The 19,139-nt window shown below is 37.5% G+C and overlaps 1 protein-coding gene across 1 annotated transcript in view; it reads right to left on the reverse strand.

Moving 5' to 3' along the window:
* Positions 1–19,139, reverse strand: part of CKAP5 (cytoskeleton associated protein 5) — a 107,963-nt gene that overhangs the window by 68,719 nt on the left and 20,105 nt on the right. The window contains exons 2-3 of the mRNA XM_040639046.1: positions 2,025–2,118; positions 1,120–1,313 (exon numbers count right to left, since the gene is read on the reverse strand). Coding sequence (XP_040494980.1) covers positions 1,120–1,313; positions 2,025–2,081 — 251 coding nt within the window. The 5' untranslated portion in view covers positions 2,082–2,118. The remainder of the gene's footprint in view (positions 1–1,119; positions 1,314–2,024; positions 2,119–19,139) is intronic.

Raw genomic sequence — 19,139 nt, forward strand, 5'->3', positions numbered from 1 at the left:
CTTCCAGATTTATCTCTCTATACGCATGGACAGATAAATAGATATACATACAGATATATTTTTTAAAAAAACAGGATTACAGAGTTCTTGGTTTTGAAATTTTTTTAAAAGGTCATTTTAAACATTTCTTAGAACAAGAGAATTTCTTCACAGAGGGGATGGATATGTATCTTTAATAACAAAAGGCTGCTCCTGATTCGTTGGCAAGATTTTATAGTACCTTTACTACTTTGAGTCTCTTCTAAATTAAATAAAACCTGTACCATTAGAAATCAGAGTGGGTTGGGACTACCTGCATTTGTCAAAAAAGTTCCTGGTATCAGAAGAAAAATGCAATTTTAAAAAAAGCCATGTTCTCATTAATGGCAAGGGAAACTGATAACAGAACTGTCAGGTTAATGATTGTCTTTATTGGTATGATCTTCGAAGCAAGTCAAGTATATATTTCTTGTGCAATTAAGTTGAAGGTCCCCCCCCCCCTTTTTAATGGAGGGCTCCTTTCAATGACATCAAGACTAGCATTAGAAAACCAGATGTCTGAGGTATGGGAGAGTGGGTGATTAAAAACCTGGATCATCTGAAGCTCAAGTCAAATTGGCCAGGTGTCACAGAGGTTGTTTAGTTAGCAACACCTCTCCTAAGAGACAAAAATGCCTAATCACCAGAGAGAAAGATGTGTTTCTCAGATCACCTCGTTGGGAAGCCTTGTAGAAAGAGATTTTTGTAATACCCAAATGCTTTTCAGTGAAATTCTGATAATTCCTTTGCTAACACCCTCAACTTTCTTCTAAAAGTTACTAGAGATTTTCCCTCTGGTTTAAAGTTAATTCCCATACAAAAGGCTCAAAAGTAAACTCACTTGCTCATCAAACCTTAAGGTATGGTTTTCAAGATTTTGTTTCTAATTTGCTCCTCTTTAGAGATCACATGTACCATTTAGATTTCTGAGAGTAGATAAAAACCAAATGAAAAACAAGTACCAAGGCGCTACGAAAGTAAGAAAATTAGTATCTTCTAAAAGTGCTAATAACTAAGGACAACAATCCACAAATATACATAAATTAATCGATGCAGCACCAGACAAGGGTTTTACCAGAATAGTTGGAAGAAACAACTTACTTTCCTGCTACATGGGCATTTTCAACATAAACAAGTGCAGCTTCTAATCCTTTCAACTGAACCACTGCATTGGAATCAGTCACAAATTTTTTGATCAGTCCTAAAAATTTGGACCATTCTGGGCTCTTTTCATCCTTTATTTTCTGGAAGATCTTCAGGGCCTCTTCATACCCACTTAACCTTGCTTTCCAGAGCTAAAAGAAAAGTATTTTGAAACAAAACACAATTTAATGATATTATTATCTACTGTTAATGGGGTGGGGGGATGACTACCCTATACCAGGTAATTTGAATAAAGGACCCCATGATTAGAAACAAAAAGGTTTAAGAAATTCAGAGTTTTCAAAGATTAGCTTATAAACTTTTTCTCGTAAGTGTTCAATATTTGCAATATTCTTCCAAGGCCATCTAGAATTACTAACAATCCACTATAAATGTATCCTACTTTGTATCCAAGTATTAGTTTTTCCTTTTTTATAATATGTAACTTACAATTAAAGATGTAATGATTCAAAAATGAGATATCACAGGCACCTAGGTGGCTAAGGCAGTTAAGCGGCCATCCAACTCCTGATTTCAGTTCAGGTCATGATCTCAGGGTTGTGAGATGGAGACCCATGTCAGGCTCTGCGATCAGTAAGAATCTGCTTGAGATTCTCCGCCCCCCTCTCTCTCTGCCCCTCCCCTTACTCACTCGAGCACGCGCGCGCATACGCGCTCTCTCTCTAATAAAGTCTTTAAAAAAAAATGAGAAATCATCCTACTGAAACTGTCTAATCTCCAAAGCATGTTGTTTCTCAGTTGTATTGTGTAATCACCAGGCAGCTCTATACTGTACCACAGAGTGTAAAGTGCTGACAAAACAAGCCAATGACACCGAAATCTGAGTTCCAGGAAAGTCTTACCTTGTGTTCACATTTCTGATCAACCGGCAATTTCATCCACTCACTGTCATCTCCCATTGTGCTTCCAGTTTCTCCTCAGAATTAAGAGTAATTCCTGGTCAGACAGAAATGGTACTTAGTTAAGTTTAGCAGTCAAGCAGTCTTGTAGACAAAATGACTTTTCTGAGATTATTATTTTATCACGCGTGCACCAATAAGAATAAAAAAGCTCACTCTTTGGTCGAATGCCCATTTAATTCTATTAATCGAACATTTAAAAAGTGAAAGAAAAAAGTTAACCAAAAAGTCTAAATGAGGAGCGCCTTGGCTGGCTTAGTCAGTAGAACATATGACTGTTAATCTCAGGGGTGTGAGTTCAAGCCCCACGTTGGGTGTAGAGATTACGTACATAAATAAAACTTAAAAAAAAAAAAAAACACACGACACATATATTTTCGAAATGGCAACTTCCTAGGTGTATATAACAAAGCCAGGATAAAACTGAAGAGCTGAGCTACCTGGCCTTTAAAAGGGCAAGAAAAGAGTTTCAAAGAAAAGTCATACATGCAAATGTTAACCTAAAATTCCTTTAGAAAATAATCAATATGGAAAAATCTCAGTGTTACCCAGCTCTCTATTTCTGGTAAATATGACTCGAGACAGTATGATTACATAACCTAGTAAAAAATTAAACCCCTGAATGAACCATTCCTTCATAAACTTTATATCATTTTTTAGTTAGGTTTACATTCCTTTAACAACTTTATGCTATTCGTTTAGATAATACCTTTTTATTGGATTATAAAAGTAATGTAGGTCAACTGCAGAAAATCTGGAAGGTAGACAAAATACATAAGGAAGGAAAGTATTAAAACATAATTTTACCACCAATTATTAACCATGATGAACACTGAAGTGTATATCCACTTGAATCCTTCCAGAGTTTCTTTTCTTTTCTTTTGTTTTTAAGATTTATTTATTTACTTGAGAGAGGCAGAGGGAGGGCAGAGAGAGGGAAAGAGAAACTTCAATAGACTCTGCGCTCAGCAGAGAGCTGGATGCAGAGCTGGATCTCACAACCCTGAGATCAGGATCTGAACCCAAACCAAGAGTCCAAGGCTTAACCAACTGTGCCACCCAGGCGCCCCTAGAGTTTTTTCAATGAACATGCAATATATAAATTATATGAAAGAGACAGGGATAATCCTCTTATAATTTTTTTAAAAGATTTTATTTATTTGACAGAGAGAGAGAGAGACAGCCAGCGAGAGAGGGAACACAAGCAGGGGGAGTGGGAGAGGAAGAAGCAGGTTCCCTGCTGAGCAGGGAGTCAGATGCGGGGCTCGATCCCAGGACCCTGGGATCATGCCCTGAGATGAAGGCAGACACTTAACGACTGAGCCACCCAGAAGCCCCTATAATTTTTTTCTCATATAGCCACAAATGTTTTCCCATGTTTGAGAACATGATGTTTAAAGGATACATAGCACTCCATTTTATAAATATACCAAAATTACCAATCTTAACATTGGACATTTAGATTGTTTCCAATTTTTCAGTATTATATATAATATAAAAGGGATCCTGCTCATCCCAGTCCCAGTCTGACATAAAATATGCCTTCAATAAATATTTGTTTAATGAATATGTACCTTGAAGGTGTCTACTATGAATCGGGTGTTGTATGGAGTACTTTTTTAAACATGTTGATTCACTTCGTACTAACAACAACTACATCAAAGAAAGATATTCTCTCCACTTTACACACTAGGCTCATAAAATTTATGTAACTTGCCTGAAACACAAAACTGGAATCCCATCATGATTCAGTCTATGCCTCTTTCTTTACAATCTGTTCCCTCCCATCAAAACATAGGGAATATCCCAGGGAAAGCTGTACACTCAAAGACTTAAGTTTATTAGAGTAAGTGGAATTTTCATTAAGACTTCTCTCCAAAACCCCCAGAACCCTGAGAACAATAGCAGTGTGTTTTAGAGAACGAATCAAACCTTAACAGAGATTCTGCAGCAATGGTGGGAGATAAAATAGTACAGCAGTTTATAAAGTAGTACAGTATACAGTAATAATAGTACTACTAATAGTATTAATAATATTATTAAATAGCATAACAGTTTATAAAGTATAAAGCATTACTCAAGTTGTTGAAGATGTACATATTCTACTTCATTCCTAGGTATTTACCCTAGGAATTGACGCCAACTTTTTTCCAGAAGATCTTATAACACTAGATATTCACAGCAATGTTGTTCATAAAAGCCAGAAGCTGAAAACACTTCACAAGTTCATCAGAAAGTGAATGAATAGTGGCATATTCATTGAGTGCAATATTATACAGCAATTTAAATGATTGAGCTATGCAGTGCTTCTCAAACTCTTTAGTGAATGATCCATCTTTTTTAAAAATTTCAAGTAACTGTACATTATTATGCTTGTAAAATACAATAAAAATTATTAGATCTGTGTATTTTTGTAGTCCCCCAAGTACAGCTACCATGTAAACCAATTTGGTGTTTCCTTAAAAAGTTAAACATAGAATTATCAAAAGGCTCTGCAATTCTACTCCTGGGTATATACCCAAAGAATTGAAAACAGGTATTCCAACAAGTACATGTACATACATATTCACAGCGGCACTATTCACCTGAGGCAATAAATAGCCCAAATTTCCATCAGTAGATGAATAAACAAAGTCTGGTATGTAATTACTATGGACTATTATTCAGCCATAAAAGGGAATGATACTGATACAGGCTACCACACAGATGAACTTCATAAATATGTTGCTAAGTGAAAGAAGTCAAACGCAAAGGTCCCGTATTGCAGGATTCCATTTATATGAAATGTCCAGAATAGATCAATCCTTAGAGACAGAATGCAGACCGGCGGTTGCCAGGAGTTTGACAGAGTGGGAAATAGGAAGTAAATGCTTAATGCGTAAGAAGTTTTACTGTGGTGTGATGGAAATGTTTTGAAACTAGATAGAGGTGGTGCTGGCACAACACTGTGACTATACAAAATGCAACTGAATTGTTCACTTTAAAAGAGTTAATTTTGTGTTATGTGAATTTCATCTCAATAGAATTTTTTTTTTTTTTTTTTTAAGTTCTCAGGTGATTTTAACATGCAGCCTGGGTTGAAAACCTCCAAAGTTACTTTTTTGGCACAAGTCTGAGATGCAAAGGCAATCTCCCATCTGGGTTTTTTGTTTTTGTTTAAAGACAAACACTCAATGAAAGCTTTCAAAACATTTTCCAACCAAGAGAATGTGAACTGTCAGTATTTGTCAGTATTCTTTAAGTTCACTGCAATACTTTTTCTTTTTTTCTTGTTGGTTGCTTTTAGAAAACATGAAGAAAAAGGTTATCCAACCTAATAGTCTCATATAAAATTTAGATGCCATTATGTTATACTTTCTGAAATGGCTTCTACTACTTTATTGCCTGAGTTTTAAAAAATTGGTGTTTATGGCTTATTTCTTTCTAGTTAAAGGAAAGGCTTGCTTCATACCAAAACTTGCCCAGCCATTGAAATAATGAATACAGCGCTTGTTTATACATGTGGGACTGGGGACTCTTTGCTCTGTCTGTGTTTGTCTTCAAGGATTGATATGCTAAGAACAAAAAGGACTTATCCACTAATTTTCTCCCATATTTGTTTTAATATTAACTTTAGAATTTAGTTTTTTACATATACAAGAAAATATACACAATATGTGCTATGAAGCATTACAATAAAATTGACCCGATGACCTAAACCCAGTCTAAAAATTAGAACACTACCATTAATATTGTTCCACTTGTGCACATCTTTCCTACCCCATCCTTCTTCCCACATAAGCACTTTCCTGAAGTTCGTTTAGTTCTATGCCACAGTCACACATCCCTAAACAACAAAATTAACTGTGCTTATTGTGAGCTTTAGAAAAATATTATCTGTATGTTGTCTTCCATAACTTCCTTTTTTCATTCAGTATTTCATTTGTAAAATTCATCCATGTGTGTACTATAGATCAAAGCTACTCAAAATGTGGTCCAAAGACTTGTGATGGTTCACAAACGTATCCGAGACAAGTACAGAAATGGAGATAAGAGTTTAGAAGCTGCCACAGCACCTATTCTAACTGCTTTTATTATAGTGGTTTGAGGAACTGAAACAAGTTCAGCAAGGCTAAAGTATAAAATGCAACACAGAAAGTAAGGGGGTGTAAAGTCAGGCTGGAAAGTAGTCAAGATCAAACCTTGGAAGGTCTTGTGAGCAATGTTAAGGAATTTGGACTTAATCTCAAGTGTAAAATGAAACTTTGAAGGACTGTAAATATTACATTAACGTAATGTAATGTAATAAACATTACATATGCCATCAAACTTGCATTTTTTGAAGACTGTATATTGTACATGTAAAAAAGCAATGTAAAGAATGGTTTGGAAGGCAGTAACAATGGAAGGAAATCAGTTAGAATACAGTGGTCTAGATCAAAGGCCTGGACCTAGGGATAGTAGCAATGCAGAGAGAGGAAAACGGATGGATTTTAGAGATATAAGGAGTGTTAAAGAATGTTCTTACAGAGTGAATGTAGAGAAGGAGGAAGATGAAGTTTTGGACAAGCTGTTTGAGACACACACAAGTGTAGATGAGTGCAGCATCTGGAGATTTAAGCCTGGAGCTCAAGAGAGAGATCTGGCCTGGAGATAAAAATTTAGAAGTTATCAGTAGATAAATGTAAGTAAAACCAAGGGGAAGGACCATAGCACTGAGGAAGAGTACATAGTAAGAAGGTCCAGGACAGAGTTCAGATGACACCAGCATTTATAGCACAGGTAGATGTACCCCTCAATCCACCATCATGCACACTGCCTGGAACATAAAAAATGATCAATAAATGTCTGCTGGGGATAATCCAAAAAGCACACAATAATCCACACCAAAAATCCACAATAATCCAAAAAGCACTAACAGTTTTATCAAACTTGAGAAAACTTTATTACCTTCTATTTCTATCTGCAAATCTAAATAAAAAAAAAAGAATTCTGTATCTTCAGAACCACCGCTTAAGAGGAGACCCTGTGTAAATTACTTAGGGAAATGTATATTGCCTCAGCATGCTTGTGTGTAAAGTGGGGATAATGGTAGGGGATAACCCTACCTCACAGGGTTGTTGTGGGGATTAAAGGAGTTAGTCCATCTAAAACTCTTAGACTAGGTACTTGGCATCTAGCAAGGACTCAATAAATGTTAGCAATTTACCAATTTATCAGTATTTGGCGTTCCTAATTTGAAAATACTTACTTCATTTCTAAATTACAACTGACTTTATTTTTTAATTCTATAGGATTAAAAGAACAAACACAAATACCCCAAAATGAATTTAGTCAGCATTTTACTCGTAACAGTTGTTTGAAAATGATATATTCATTAACACAAGTCATAAGTCAAATGTTTGAAAGAAAGTAAAATAGGGGCACCTGGGTGGCTCAAGTCAGTTAACTGTCTACCTTCAGCTCAGGTCATGATCTCAAGGTCCTGGGATCAATTTCCAAGTCAGGCTCCCAGCTCAGAGGGGAGTCTGCTTCTCCCTCTACCCTTCCCCCCTACTCGTTATCTCTCTCTCTCTCAAATAATTATAAATAAAATCTTAAGAAACAAAATAAAAATATATTACACATAATGTATAGGCCTTTTTTTAAAGCTAGGTGTGGAGCCCAACATAGGGCTCAAATTCATGACCTTGAGACCAAGACCTGAGCTGAAATCAAGGGTCAGTTGCTTAACAACTGAGCCACCCAGGCACCCCCAGAATAATTCTTAATGCATAAAATACGTAAGATTATGCCAAATTATTTTAAAATAATTAATCAAATGTTATCAAAATATTTACTTTAAAATGTGAATATATTAATTTCTCCATTAATACATTAAATAAAATCTAGCAGGTTTAATAATTACTATAATTTTGAAGTTCTAATGAACAAAAATATTTTGATATATTGTATGACATCATGTGATTATGAAAATTATTTCTATTGGTGACAATACACGCATCCTTCTAACATTGTGACTTATGGTCTACATTCTTAATGGAAGAAAGAGCTAAAATTTCAGTTACATGGTTAGTTAAAATAAAGATGCCATTATTTTTCCTTCCAATTTCAAAGAATCCCTGAATTTTATAATCCCAGGTTAAAATCTCTTGGTCTACAACCTTTCAAATTCTATGATCACATGAAGTCTCCTTACGTTCAAAGACTTTAGGGCACTATTTACATTAGTCCCAAAATCCCTACTTAAAACAGTTAATACCAATCATATATCTCAATAGTACTTCATATTTTATAAGTATTTCTACAATAATTTTCTTATTTGAGAATCTAGTGAGGAAGACATTTAACCACTTCTATGTATTTTACAATGTAAATGCAAGCACAATTTTATTACTTCATTGGGTTTTCTTTCATTTCTGTATTATTTGTAGTTATGCAGCTCTTCCTTACTAAACTGTAAGACTCCCTTGAGCAAGAGCTTTTTTTTTTCAATCTCTATTCTCACAATGCTCAAAAAATCACAAAGAACAACATGGGATAAAGCAAATATAATTGTCCTCTTTTTACATATAAGGAAACAGAGGTTCAGTGTCTTACCCAAGGTCACCTAAGTGGGAGAGACTGGTCTAGGAGAGATTTCTTGAATCCTACTTTGGTGAAATTCTTACAATTTACCTACATATGGTTTCTAGATTATCTATAGTGAAAACTATTCAAACTTTATAAATAATAAGATTTATTTTGGTGATTATTTAATTCAGTTAAAATATAGAGGGAAAAAAAGAAAGAAAATATAGAGTAGGGGCGCCTGGGTGGCTCAGTCTGTTTAAGCATCTGCCTTCGGCTCAGGTCATGATCTTAGGATTCTGGAATCCAGCCCCTCATCAGCCTGCTTCTCCCACTCCCTCTCCCCCTGCTTGTACTCTCTCTCTGTCAAATAAATAAACAAAATCTTAAAAAAAAAGAAAAGAAAAGAAAATATAAAGAGTAAATGAGCATAACATGAAAAACAAGTTTATCTGCCTCCAAAAGGACTTACATAATTTAGATATTAAAATTTAAAATTTAAGGGGGAATCATCCCGAATCAGCAGCTGCCAAATAATCAAGTCTAACTACCCAACTGGGCCTTAAACACTGTTAACCTGCCTTTGGATAAGAGGGGAATAACTACAGTTTGAATTGTAATTTAATTTGGAATTGTTCATGCAATCCAACCCCATTCCCCCCCACCCCGCCCCACCCCATTCCATTGAGATGGCTCTACCAACTGATAAAGAAAATCTTTCCTTGAGATTAATAAAAAGCAAAAGGATGGTGAACTATGATGGCTATAATTCAAATTAGTTCTAAATTTGACTATAATTCTAGAACATTTGGAGAAGGGATCATTAAAGTCACCGCTTATTTGAAAGCTGAACTTTGCCTCTATCTGCAAATTTTACCCATTATCACAAAGGAAAGTAAAGGCCTTGGGAACATTTCAGAACAAATACAGGAAGTAATGAAGAGTAACCTCAGAATCAGTATAAAATGAAATACATATAGAATAAAATGTAACAATTTCATGAAAAGTCACATAAGTTAAATGCCAAATGTTTTCTTTAGAGGAATGTTGTACTGTTTTCAATATACACAGCAAACTGAAACCAAACTAACATTCACAACAGCCGAAGAATGGGAACTACCCAAATGTCCATCCACTGATTAACAGATTAAAAAAAAAAAAAGGTAAATCCATACCAATGAAATATTATTCAATAATAACAAGAAATGAAGTACTATAAAGAACTCCTAAGGGGTGCCAGGGTGGCTCAGTCAGTTAACTGCTTGACTCTTGATTTCGTCTCAGGTCATAATCTCGGGGTCGTGGGATTGAGCCCGCTCTAGAAAAAACCAACTCCTAAAACTCAACAACAAGCAACCCAATTAAAAAATGGGCAAAGGACTTAACTAGACACTTCTCCAAAGAAGATCTACAAATGTCCAATAAGCACATGAGAAGCTCAACATTGTTTTTTTTTAAAAGATTTTATTTATTTATTTGACAGAGATAGAGACAGCCAGCGAGAGAGGAAACACAAGCAGGGGGAGTGGGAGAGGAAGAAGCAGGCTCATAGAGGAGGAGCCTGACGTGGGGCTCGATCCCGGAACACCGGGATCACACCCTGAGCCGAAGGCAGACGCTTTAACCGCTGTGCCACCCAGGCGCCCCAAGAAGCTCAACATTATTAATCATTATGGAAATGCATATCAAAACTGTAAGATATCACCTCACACCTATTAAGATGGCTACTATCAAAACAAAACGGAGCAAAACAAAACAAAAAAACAAGTGTTGACAAGGATGTGGGGAAATTGACACCCTTGTAAAGAACCCTGTTCTTAAGAATGTAAACGGGGGCGTGCCTGGGTGGCTCAGTTGGTTAAGCATCTGCCTTGGGCTCAGGTCATGATCTTGGAGTTCTGGGACCACGGCGGCATCAGGCTCCCTGTTCAGCAGGGAGTCTGCTTCTCCCTCTCCCTCTCTTAGTCCCCCTGCTGCTTATGCTAGCTCTCACCAGCTCATTCTCTCAAATAAATAAATAAAATCTTAAAAAAAAAAAAAAAAGAATGTAAAATGGTACAGCTGCTGTGGAAAACAGTATGGCAGTTTCCCAAAAAATAAGAAACAGAATTACCAAATAACCCAGCAATTCCACTTCTTGGTATATGCCCAAAAAAATTGAAAGCAGGGTCTCAAAGACATTATTTGTATACCCATGTTCATTTCATAGCAACATTATTCACAATAGCTAAAACGTAGAATACACATAAAATGGAATATTATTTAGACTTAAAAAGAAATTCTGACATATGCTATAACCTGGATGAACCCTGAGGCCATTATGCTAACATGAAATAAGCCAGCCACAGACAGACAAATACTGTATGATTCCACTTAAATGAGGTAGTCAAAATCAGAGACATAAAGGAGAATGGTTCTTGTCAGTGAATGGGTGGACTGGAGTATAAAGCTTCAGTTTTCCAAAATGAAAAAAATTATGGAGGTAGATGGTGGTGACGGTTCCACAACATATGAATGTATCTGATACCAGTGACCTGCACACTTAAAAATGGTTAAGATGGTAAATTTTATGTTGTATGTATTTTACTACACACACACACGCACACACACACACAGACACACACACGAAATGAAGTACTGGTAAATGCTATAACACGGATCAATCTTGAAAACATTATACCAAAGGAAACCAGTTACAAAGAACTACATATTAAATAATTCCATTCATATGAAATGTCCAGAATGGGAAAGTCTATAAGACACAGAAAGTAGATCAGTGTTTGCCCAGGACTGAAGTGTTTGGGGAAATTAAAAGGGTGAAGGCTAAGTAGGGGCGCCTGGGTAGCGCAGTTGTTAGGCATCTGCCTTCGGCTCAGGGCGTGATCCCGGCGTTCTGGGATCAAGTCCCACATCATCGGGCTCCTCCGCTGGGAGCCTGCTTCTTCCTCTCCCACTCCCCCTGCTTGTGTTCCCTCTCTCGCTGGCTGTCTATCTCTGTCAAATAAATAAATAAATAATCTTTAAAAAAATAAATAAATAAAAAATAAATAAAAGGGTGAAAGCTAAGGAATATAGGATTTCTTTTTGGGGTAATGAAAATGTTTTAAAATTGTGGTGATGATTGCACAAATCTAGAAAAGCCATTGAATTATACACTTTAAATGGTGAGTGATATGTAAATTATATTTCATTAAAACTGCTTTTTAGGGGTGCCTGGGTGGCTCAGTCGGTTAGGCGTCTGCCTTCGGCTCAGGTCATGATCCCAAGGTCCTGGGATCAAGCCCTGCATCAGGCTCCCTGTAAAGCAGGGAGCCTGCTTCTCCCTCTCCCTCCTTGTGCTCTTTCTCTCTCTCTCAAATAAATAAATAAAATCTTAAAATGAAACAAAACAAAAATGCTGCTTTAAAAAAAAAACCAAAAAACAAAGTTTACTAACAAAAGGCCTTAAGAGATAAGAAAGATAAGAATGATTTGTTCAAGCTAATGATCATTTAACATGTGCATGGGTTGGCTGCACAGATTAGAGTCCTTTCTAATACCAAGGTCTAATAATAAGGAACTACTCTATTTCAATTTTACCTTAAGCATTCACATTCACTGAATTTCCCTATGGGCAAACCATGATGTACCTAAGTTCACAGGGGTACAAGTAAGAAGTCTAAACCAATAATCATAATACAAAATACATTATGTGTGGACAGTGCTTTGAGCAAGGCATAAATCAGAGTTAGAGGAGTTCGAAATAGGAAACCACCAGTGAGTGAGGAATGGTCAGTGAAAATCTCACAGAAAGGATGGCATCTGAACTCAGTGATGAATGACAGGCCGGATTTTCAAAAAAGCAGACAAACAAACTGAAGTAGAAGAGGAGATACTCTAGGCTGAGAAAAAAAGAAAGGCAAAGTCTTGGAGATAGGAAAGTACAGAGCATGTTCAGAGAACAATGAATGGCTCCATTTACTATAGTCTAAGATAAGAAGTAGACTAGGGTCAGATCATATAGAATCTTGAATATTAGGCTAAACAGCAGAAGATGCTAATGACTGAAGCAGGGCAATGACATGATTCTACCTACTTCGGAAAGATAAATCTAGGTAGAATGGATTGAAAGGGAGAGAAAAATAGAATCTTGATAGGAAATTACCACAGTACTCTAAGACAAAGATAAACTGGAGCCAGAGGGGTCTTAGGAATGGAAAGGATGGGCAGGGGGACTGAAGGGAGTTACATTAAAGAAGTAAAATCAGTAAGCCTTAGCAAGTAAGGATGCGGGAGCAGAAGTCGTCTAGCAGGAGACTCCAGTCTAGGTGACTGGGAAAACAGTAGGGCTAATGACAGAAAAATATCAGAAGTAGTTCTGGATTGTTTATTTTGGGGGACTAGAGAAGAGGTGAGGAATATGATGAGTTTGGTTTTAGACTTGAGAAATATGATCTTCAAGTGGTTGGAAATGTAGCCCCAGGATTAAACAGACGATTCTGGATTTTATAAACACGGACATGGGAAACCAAGTCATTACACAGCAAGGTTTGATGCTTCAAGAGTGAATAAAGTTGTCAACAAAGAGATGCATTAATAAAATTAATTTGAACTATATATGATGCTTACTATGGTTCATTCAATCTAGTCCATACTACAAATGTTCATACTTTCAAATTATACACAGAGGCTTTACCCTGGCCTGAAACAGAGGAAAAGATAAGGAAGCCAGATAAAATAAATCTGTTCTACAGAAATATTATAATCTTATAACATTGCTGTATCTAAAACATCTTCCAAAGAGCTCAAAATACCATACAGTCCACACTACTGCTGAAAAAGGTTTAGACGTAATTATTTTTAGACCAGAGGTTAAGAAATGTTTCCAAGGTCATACATAAAGGCAGAACTTAGAATAAATTTCAAACTGATTTTCCAGTATAGTATTTAATTAAGTAACAAATTACCTATTAAGTATGCATTATGTATTATTATAACATACAGACCCAAGCAATCTATGCATTTTCTCATTCATCAACCAGCTAAAAGTAAGGCACCAAGAGATTAAGTCATGAGTAATGTTAGAGCTGGGCCTACAATCTCTATCTCCTTTCTCTTAGTCCACCAACTCTGCCGTACCGCACCACTCATGGGTCCAAGTGTAGTATCTTTTTATTTTAAGTTCCTGTAACTTGACAGTCTATAAGAATAACTACACAGCTACTGAACAGACTGTTTTAGCTTTCTACTTCGGAAGAAGCTGTGGCAGTGAAACTATTTTATGGCTAATTCCCAAGCTCTTGACCTACAAAAGCTCTTCACTATCACAATACAAGAGATCTGGATCTGATTACCATTCCTGGACTCTCACTTCTGGCTAAGGAAATGCTACTGCAACACCACAGAATAAGTGTGAGGGAAGTTTGAGGAAAATTTCTGCCCACTCAAAAAGCAACCCCTTTGAAGTATAATAATAGACTCACCCCCCAAAAATAATTATTATAATACAGGGATAAAACAGAATACACATACAAGCCCAGAAAGCTTTACTCAAACCTTGTATCGAAAGGACAAATGGACTAAAGAAGCATAACAATTATGTAACTGTCATAGAAAATTTAAAATTTTTATAAGGTGGCCAAGCCAGACAAAAGCTCATCTCTAAGTAACCAGTAACAAAATGACAAGCCCTTCCATCTAATTTAAAAAACTTTACTGCCTCCAGTAATTCCCATTAACAAGGACAAGTATTAACCTCTTGCTGGACTATTCTGCATTATCAGGAGGCCAGAAATCTGAACGGCTTCTCTAGCAGGTTATCTCAGCAAACTTGGGTGTGCTTGCTGCCCTCATCCTGGGATGGTGGCCTCTCACAAATTCCCTCTGAAGGGGAAGGGGTAAAGAGCTGTCTCTGAGCTGTCTCTTACACATCCTGCTATTCATATCAGCAGGACAGAAGACTGAAGACTAACTAGACTCTTCCTAGTAATCGATCACTGTTAATGTCTCCAAAAGGGGTACCCACACCAACACAGGCCTCTGGGGAGATGGAAAGCTAAACCCGGCTGTGAATTAGGTCAACTTCCACAGTTACTGCTCAACTGCACCACGGTAGCTGAAAATCTAATGCTTACTCATCCCTAAACTACCCAGGTCTCCAAATCCCAGGCGAAGGACCCAAGGCCCAGGACACGAGATCCAGCTCCACCCATCCAGCTCAATGGGGTTATATATACTCGGGTAAAAGCAACCCTCTCCTCACCCCAAGTAGGAACCAGGCTGGGGCAAAGCCGGGTCGTGGACACCGCTCAACCACTGCAAATCCAAACAAGCACCCTAGGGCTGCTGTCACCACCCAGAAGTAGAGCAGATGCCCCAGGCTTTAGCTCACTGCAGCCGGCATTGTTTACGCTCTTTCGCAGCCTAAGCCTCTGATAGGCCAGGAAAGTCCCCTGCACTGTCCACCAGGACTTCCGGCATGGGCACAGGATGCTTGACCCTCGCCCGCAGTTTGACACTTACGCTCCCTGAGCAGGGAGAGGTCTGGGGGGCCCTACGGTCCGAGCAAAATCAGCAGGAATACCCGGCGGGCCGCGGCGGCATTGGTGCGGAGGGCCGCTGGGAAACGCCTCCTCCGGGGGCGGGGCCCAGAGCTCGCTGTCAGAGTGTCCGCCCCACCTCAATCCCCTCCCGGCACACACTCAAGGCTTAAAGGGGCCGCACCTTCGCCCAGAGGTCTGCAGGACTCAGGGTGCTTCTTCCAGCCCACAGGGTTTCCAACGCATGAGGCAAATGAAGGACCAACTGGGAAGGCTCCACCCCGGCTGGGTGGGCCTCTTCTTTGGTGGCAACACAGGCAATGTTCCAGAAACAAAGGAGATGACCAGTTCCTACCATCACAATCCTAATCCCTCCTCCAGGGAAGAAAAAAAATTGCTGCAGGCAATAGGCAAAGCATCAGGGTAAATCCATAGCTCCCATTATGTAAGCTGCTTATTCCATTAATTTGAGCAGTTAGTATTCTTCAAATGGTAACTGAAAGGCCCAGAAAGGAATTCTGGCAGCCTGCATTGCTTCACCTTGCCCTTTTACTGCCTTCCTTCTCCACATGAGAAATCCCAGACAATGACAGAAGATGGGTAGGACGGTAATAGGAAGTGAAATGGAAAACATTCTCATTCTCGCGAGCAAAACGTGCCAAGAATTGGCACAAGAATTAAAAAACTGACCAAGAATTCACAACTTGTCTATGTAGATAAAGAAATCTTACATGCAAATACACTTGTGATGTGCAGCCATCCAATTTAATATGAAGAGTTCTTGAGAAAACTGTACTAGAAACTGGATTACTATCTCAGGGAGTTAAGTAATGGTCTCTGAGCTCTACATAGGTTGTCAATGAGTTTTAATTTTCTTTTCATAGGAGCAATTTTTCCTCAATCTCAGTTTACAAGGTTTGACTGCATTTTGTGTCTCATACCATCAGGAAAGAGATTTATGTGTTTACCAAGCCTATATTCTTCCACCTAATCTAGATGAATAAACACATCTTACAAAGCCTTAAACTACCACCAAACAAGTATGGGAATCAATTTAGTGACGTGAAAGACCATTTGTAAGTGCCCTAACATTCTCCATCTCAAACATGGGTTCAAGCGGAAATATAGATTCTGAAGAACAGGCATGAAGACTGGTCTGTTTACTACGGAACAGACTGAGGTTACAAGGTCTCAGAAGATCTTAGAGAATTCTAGGTTCAGGCTGACAGGAAGAGAAATAGATTCAGATAAGAAATAGTGTGATTTTGGGGGGCGCCTGGGTGGCACAGGGGTTAAGCGTTTGCCTTCGGCTCAGGGCGTGATCCCGGCGTTATGGGATCGAGCCCCACATCAGGCTCCTCCGCTATGAGCCTGCTTCTTCCTCTCCCACTCCGCCTGCTTGTGTTCCCTCTTTGCTGGCTGTCTCTCTCTCTGTCAAATAAATAAATAAAATCTTAAAAAAAAAAAAAAAAAGAAATAGTGTGATTTTGAACTGCCAAGAAAGTCTCATTTTAAAGTGCATTTAACTGTGAATGATAGTTTTGAATTAGGTAATTAAGACCTTTCGTTTTATCCCCATGAAGCATATTACACTACTCTGAGGGTAACGGTTTGCAGATCAGCCTCCCCATTAGATTGTGAGCACCTCAAGGGCAAGGGCTAGAATGTATCCTAATCATCCTTTTCTCCCAGTTTGATACAAAATGAATACTTAATAATAAATATTTATCACAAAAATTAGGACCAACACTTTCTTTGAGACAGGAGTCTAGATAACCGTCAAAAAGCATAGCACAGTGAATATATGTGTGCATGCACACACACAAATGGATAATACCCAGTGCTGTGCTTGTTAGTGAATTAAAAATTTAGAGAGAGAGGAAAAAATAATCCACTAATTGTACAGCTCGTCTCAGACATCAGAGGTCAAGATTATTATTATAGGGATTTATATCTTTTGTCCCAAATGCACATTTTATATAAATATTCCTGAATAATTCTTAGATATTTTACCAAATATCAGTCTAAACATAGCCCATCTTATTTTGGTGATTGCTTTTTCTTTACTATACCATGAAAAGAGCAAACTGGACACGTAAAACCTTCATAATTAAACAAATTATCAATCAGTAGTCTTCTACTTAACATGGCAACTTAGAAACTTTAGGAAATGGTTTAATGAATATTATATACAGAAGAGGAGAGACTCCCCAAGCTGAGAGCTCTTAAGTAAGGTTTACTGAGGTATAACTTACATATAGTAAAATTCACTCTTTTTAGTACATAGTTCTATGATTTTGGCAGACACAGAGAATCCATAACCACAATTAAGAACATCTCCATCAGCCCAAAATTCTTCCTGGTGCTCCTTTGTAGTCAACACTCCCCACAACCACTGATCAGCATGCTGTTTCTACAGGTTTTTTTTTTTTTCTTTTCACAATGTCATTTAAAAAAAATCATACAGTGTGTAGTCTTTTTTCACTTATAATACAATTGAGATCATCCATGTTGTTGCACAAATCAGTAATCTGTTCCTCTTTATTGTTGAGTAATATTCCATTGTATCATCTAACACATTTTGTTCATCCATGTTACCAGTTAAAGGACAAGTGGGTTGTTTCTAGCTTTTAACAATTAGGAAAAAACTGCTATAGATTTTTATATGAACGTTGCTGGGCAAATAGCCAGGAGTGGGAATGCTGGGTGGTATGGTAAGTATATGTTTAATTTTATAAGTAATCGTCAAACTGTTTTCCAAAATGGCTATATGAGCAATTTGCATTCCTCCCCACCAGCAACGTCTGAGAGTTCAAGCGTAACTCGATTATTACTTAGTACTAATTTCTAGTATGGCTCTGTACTTTTACACCTATGAATTAAAGCCAGTTCTTTCCACAATTTAGTGTTAATGGTTTGTAAAGTACTCTTCCATTTACAAACCAGTCACTGATCATTTGGTATGAATCTTAAATGCTACTTTATAACACTTTCAAAGAGAAATATCAGTGAAAATTACTCTTTCAAATCCCATCTATGAGGAGTCAAATCTGGTCATTTTATCTGGATCAACAAGCTACAAGGCCAAACAAAAAGTACTCCTAGTAAACAGAACAAACCAAAGCATGTATTATATATCTATCAGTGGAACTGGTTTTCCAACATTCAGATGAGTTTATCCACAGCATCAACAATCATATTAAACATCTTTATCAAAAGTATAATTCTCTTTAGATTAGGAAGCAAAAGGAAGCTTCAAGAAAATATTTAAAAACTTATCATAAATACTTTGTCCACTATTACAAAAAAATGCTTTAAAAAGGGGGTCTGGAATTTTGATACATTGTTGATGAGCATGAAGAAACTGGTATATATCCATTTTGGAAAATGCTTCTATTAACAACCCATTACCGAGAGAATTGAGCATTATGTCCACACAAAAACTCGTACATAAATGTTAATAGCGGCATTAGTCATAATAGCCCCAAATGGGAAACAACCCCAAATCCATCAATTGATGAAAGGGTAAACAAAATGTGATATACCCACACACTGGAATATCACTCAGCCATAAAAAGGACTGAAATAGCCATATATGCTACAACATGGGTTAACCTCGAACACATCATGCTGAGTGAAATAAGCCAGGCACAAACGGCCATATGTTGGATGATTCTGACCTATGAAATGCCCAGGTTAGGCAAATCCACAGGGAAAGTAGAATAGTGGTTGCCAGGGGCAGGGGTGGGTAGAAAGAAAAAGGGGGAATGAGGAATGACTACTAATGGGTATGAAATCTCTTGTTGGAATGATAAAAATGTTCTGGAATTAGATAGTGATGATTGCACAATTATGTGAATATGCTAAAAAGCCACTGAATTGTATGTACCTGTTAAAAGGATAAATTTTATGGTATGTGAATTATATTTCAATTAAAATACCCATTGACAGGAGAATGGATAAGCTGTGGTATATTCACAGAAAAGATATT

This window comes from Ursus maritimus, unplaced genomic scaffold (assembly GCF_017311325.1).
Source record: "Ursus maritimus isolate PB19 unplaced genomic scaffold, ASM1731132v1 scaffold_23, whole genome shotgun sequence".
NCBI classification, from domain to species: Eukaryota; Metazoa; Chordata; class Mammalia; order Carnivora; family Ursidae; genus Ursus; species Ursus maritimus.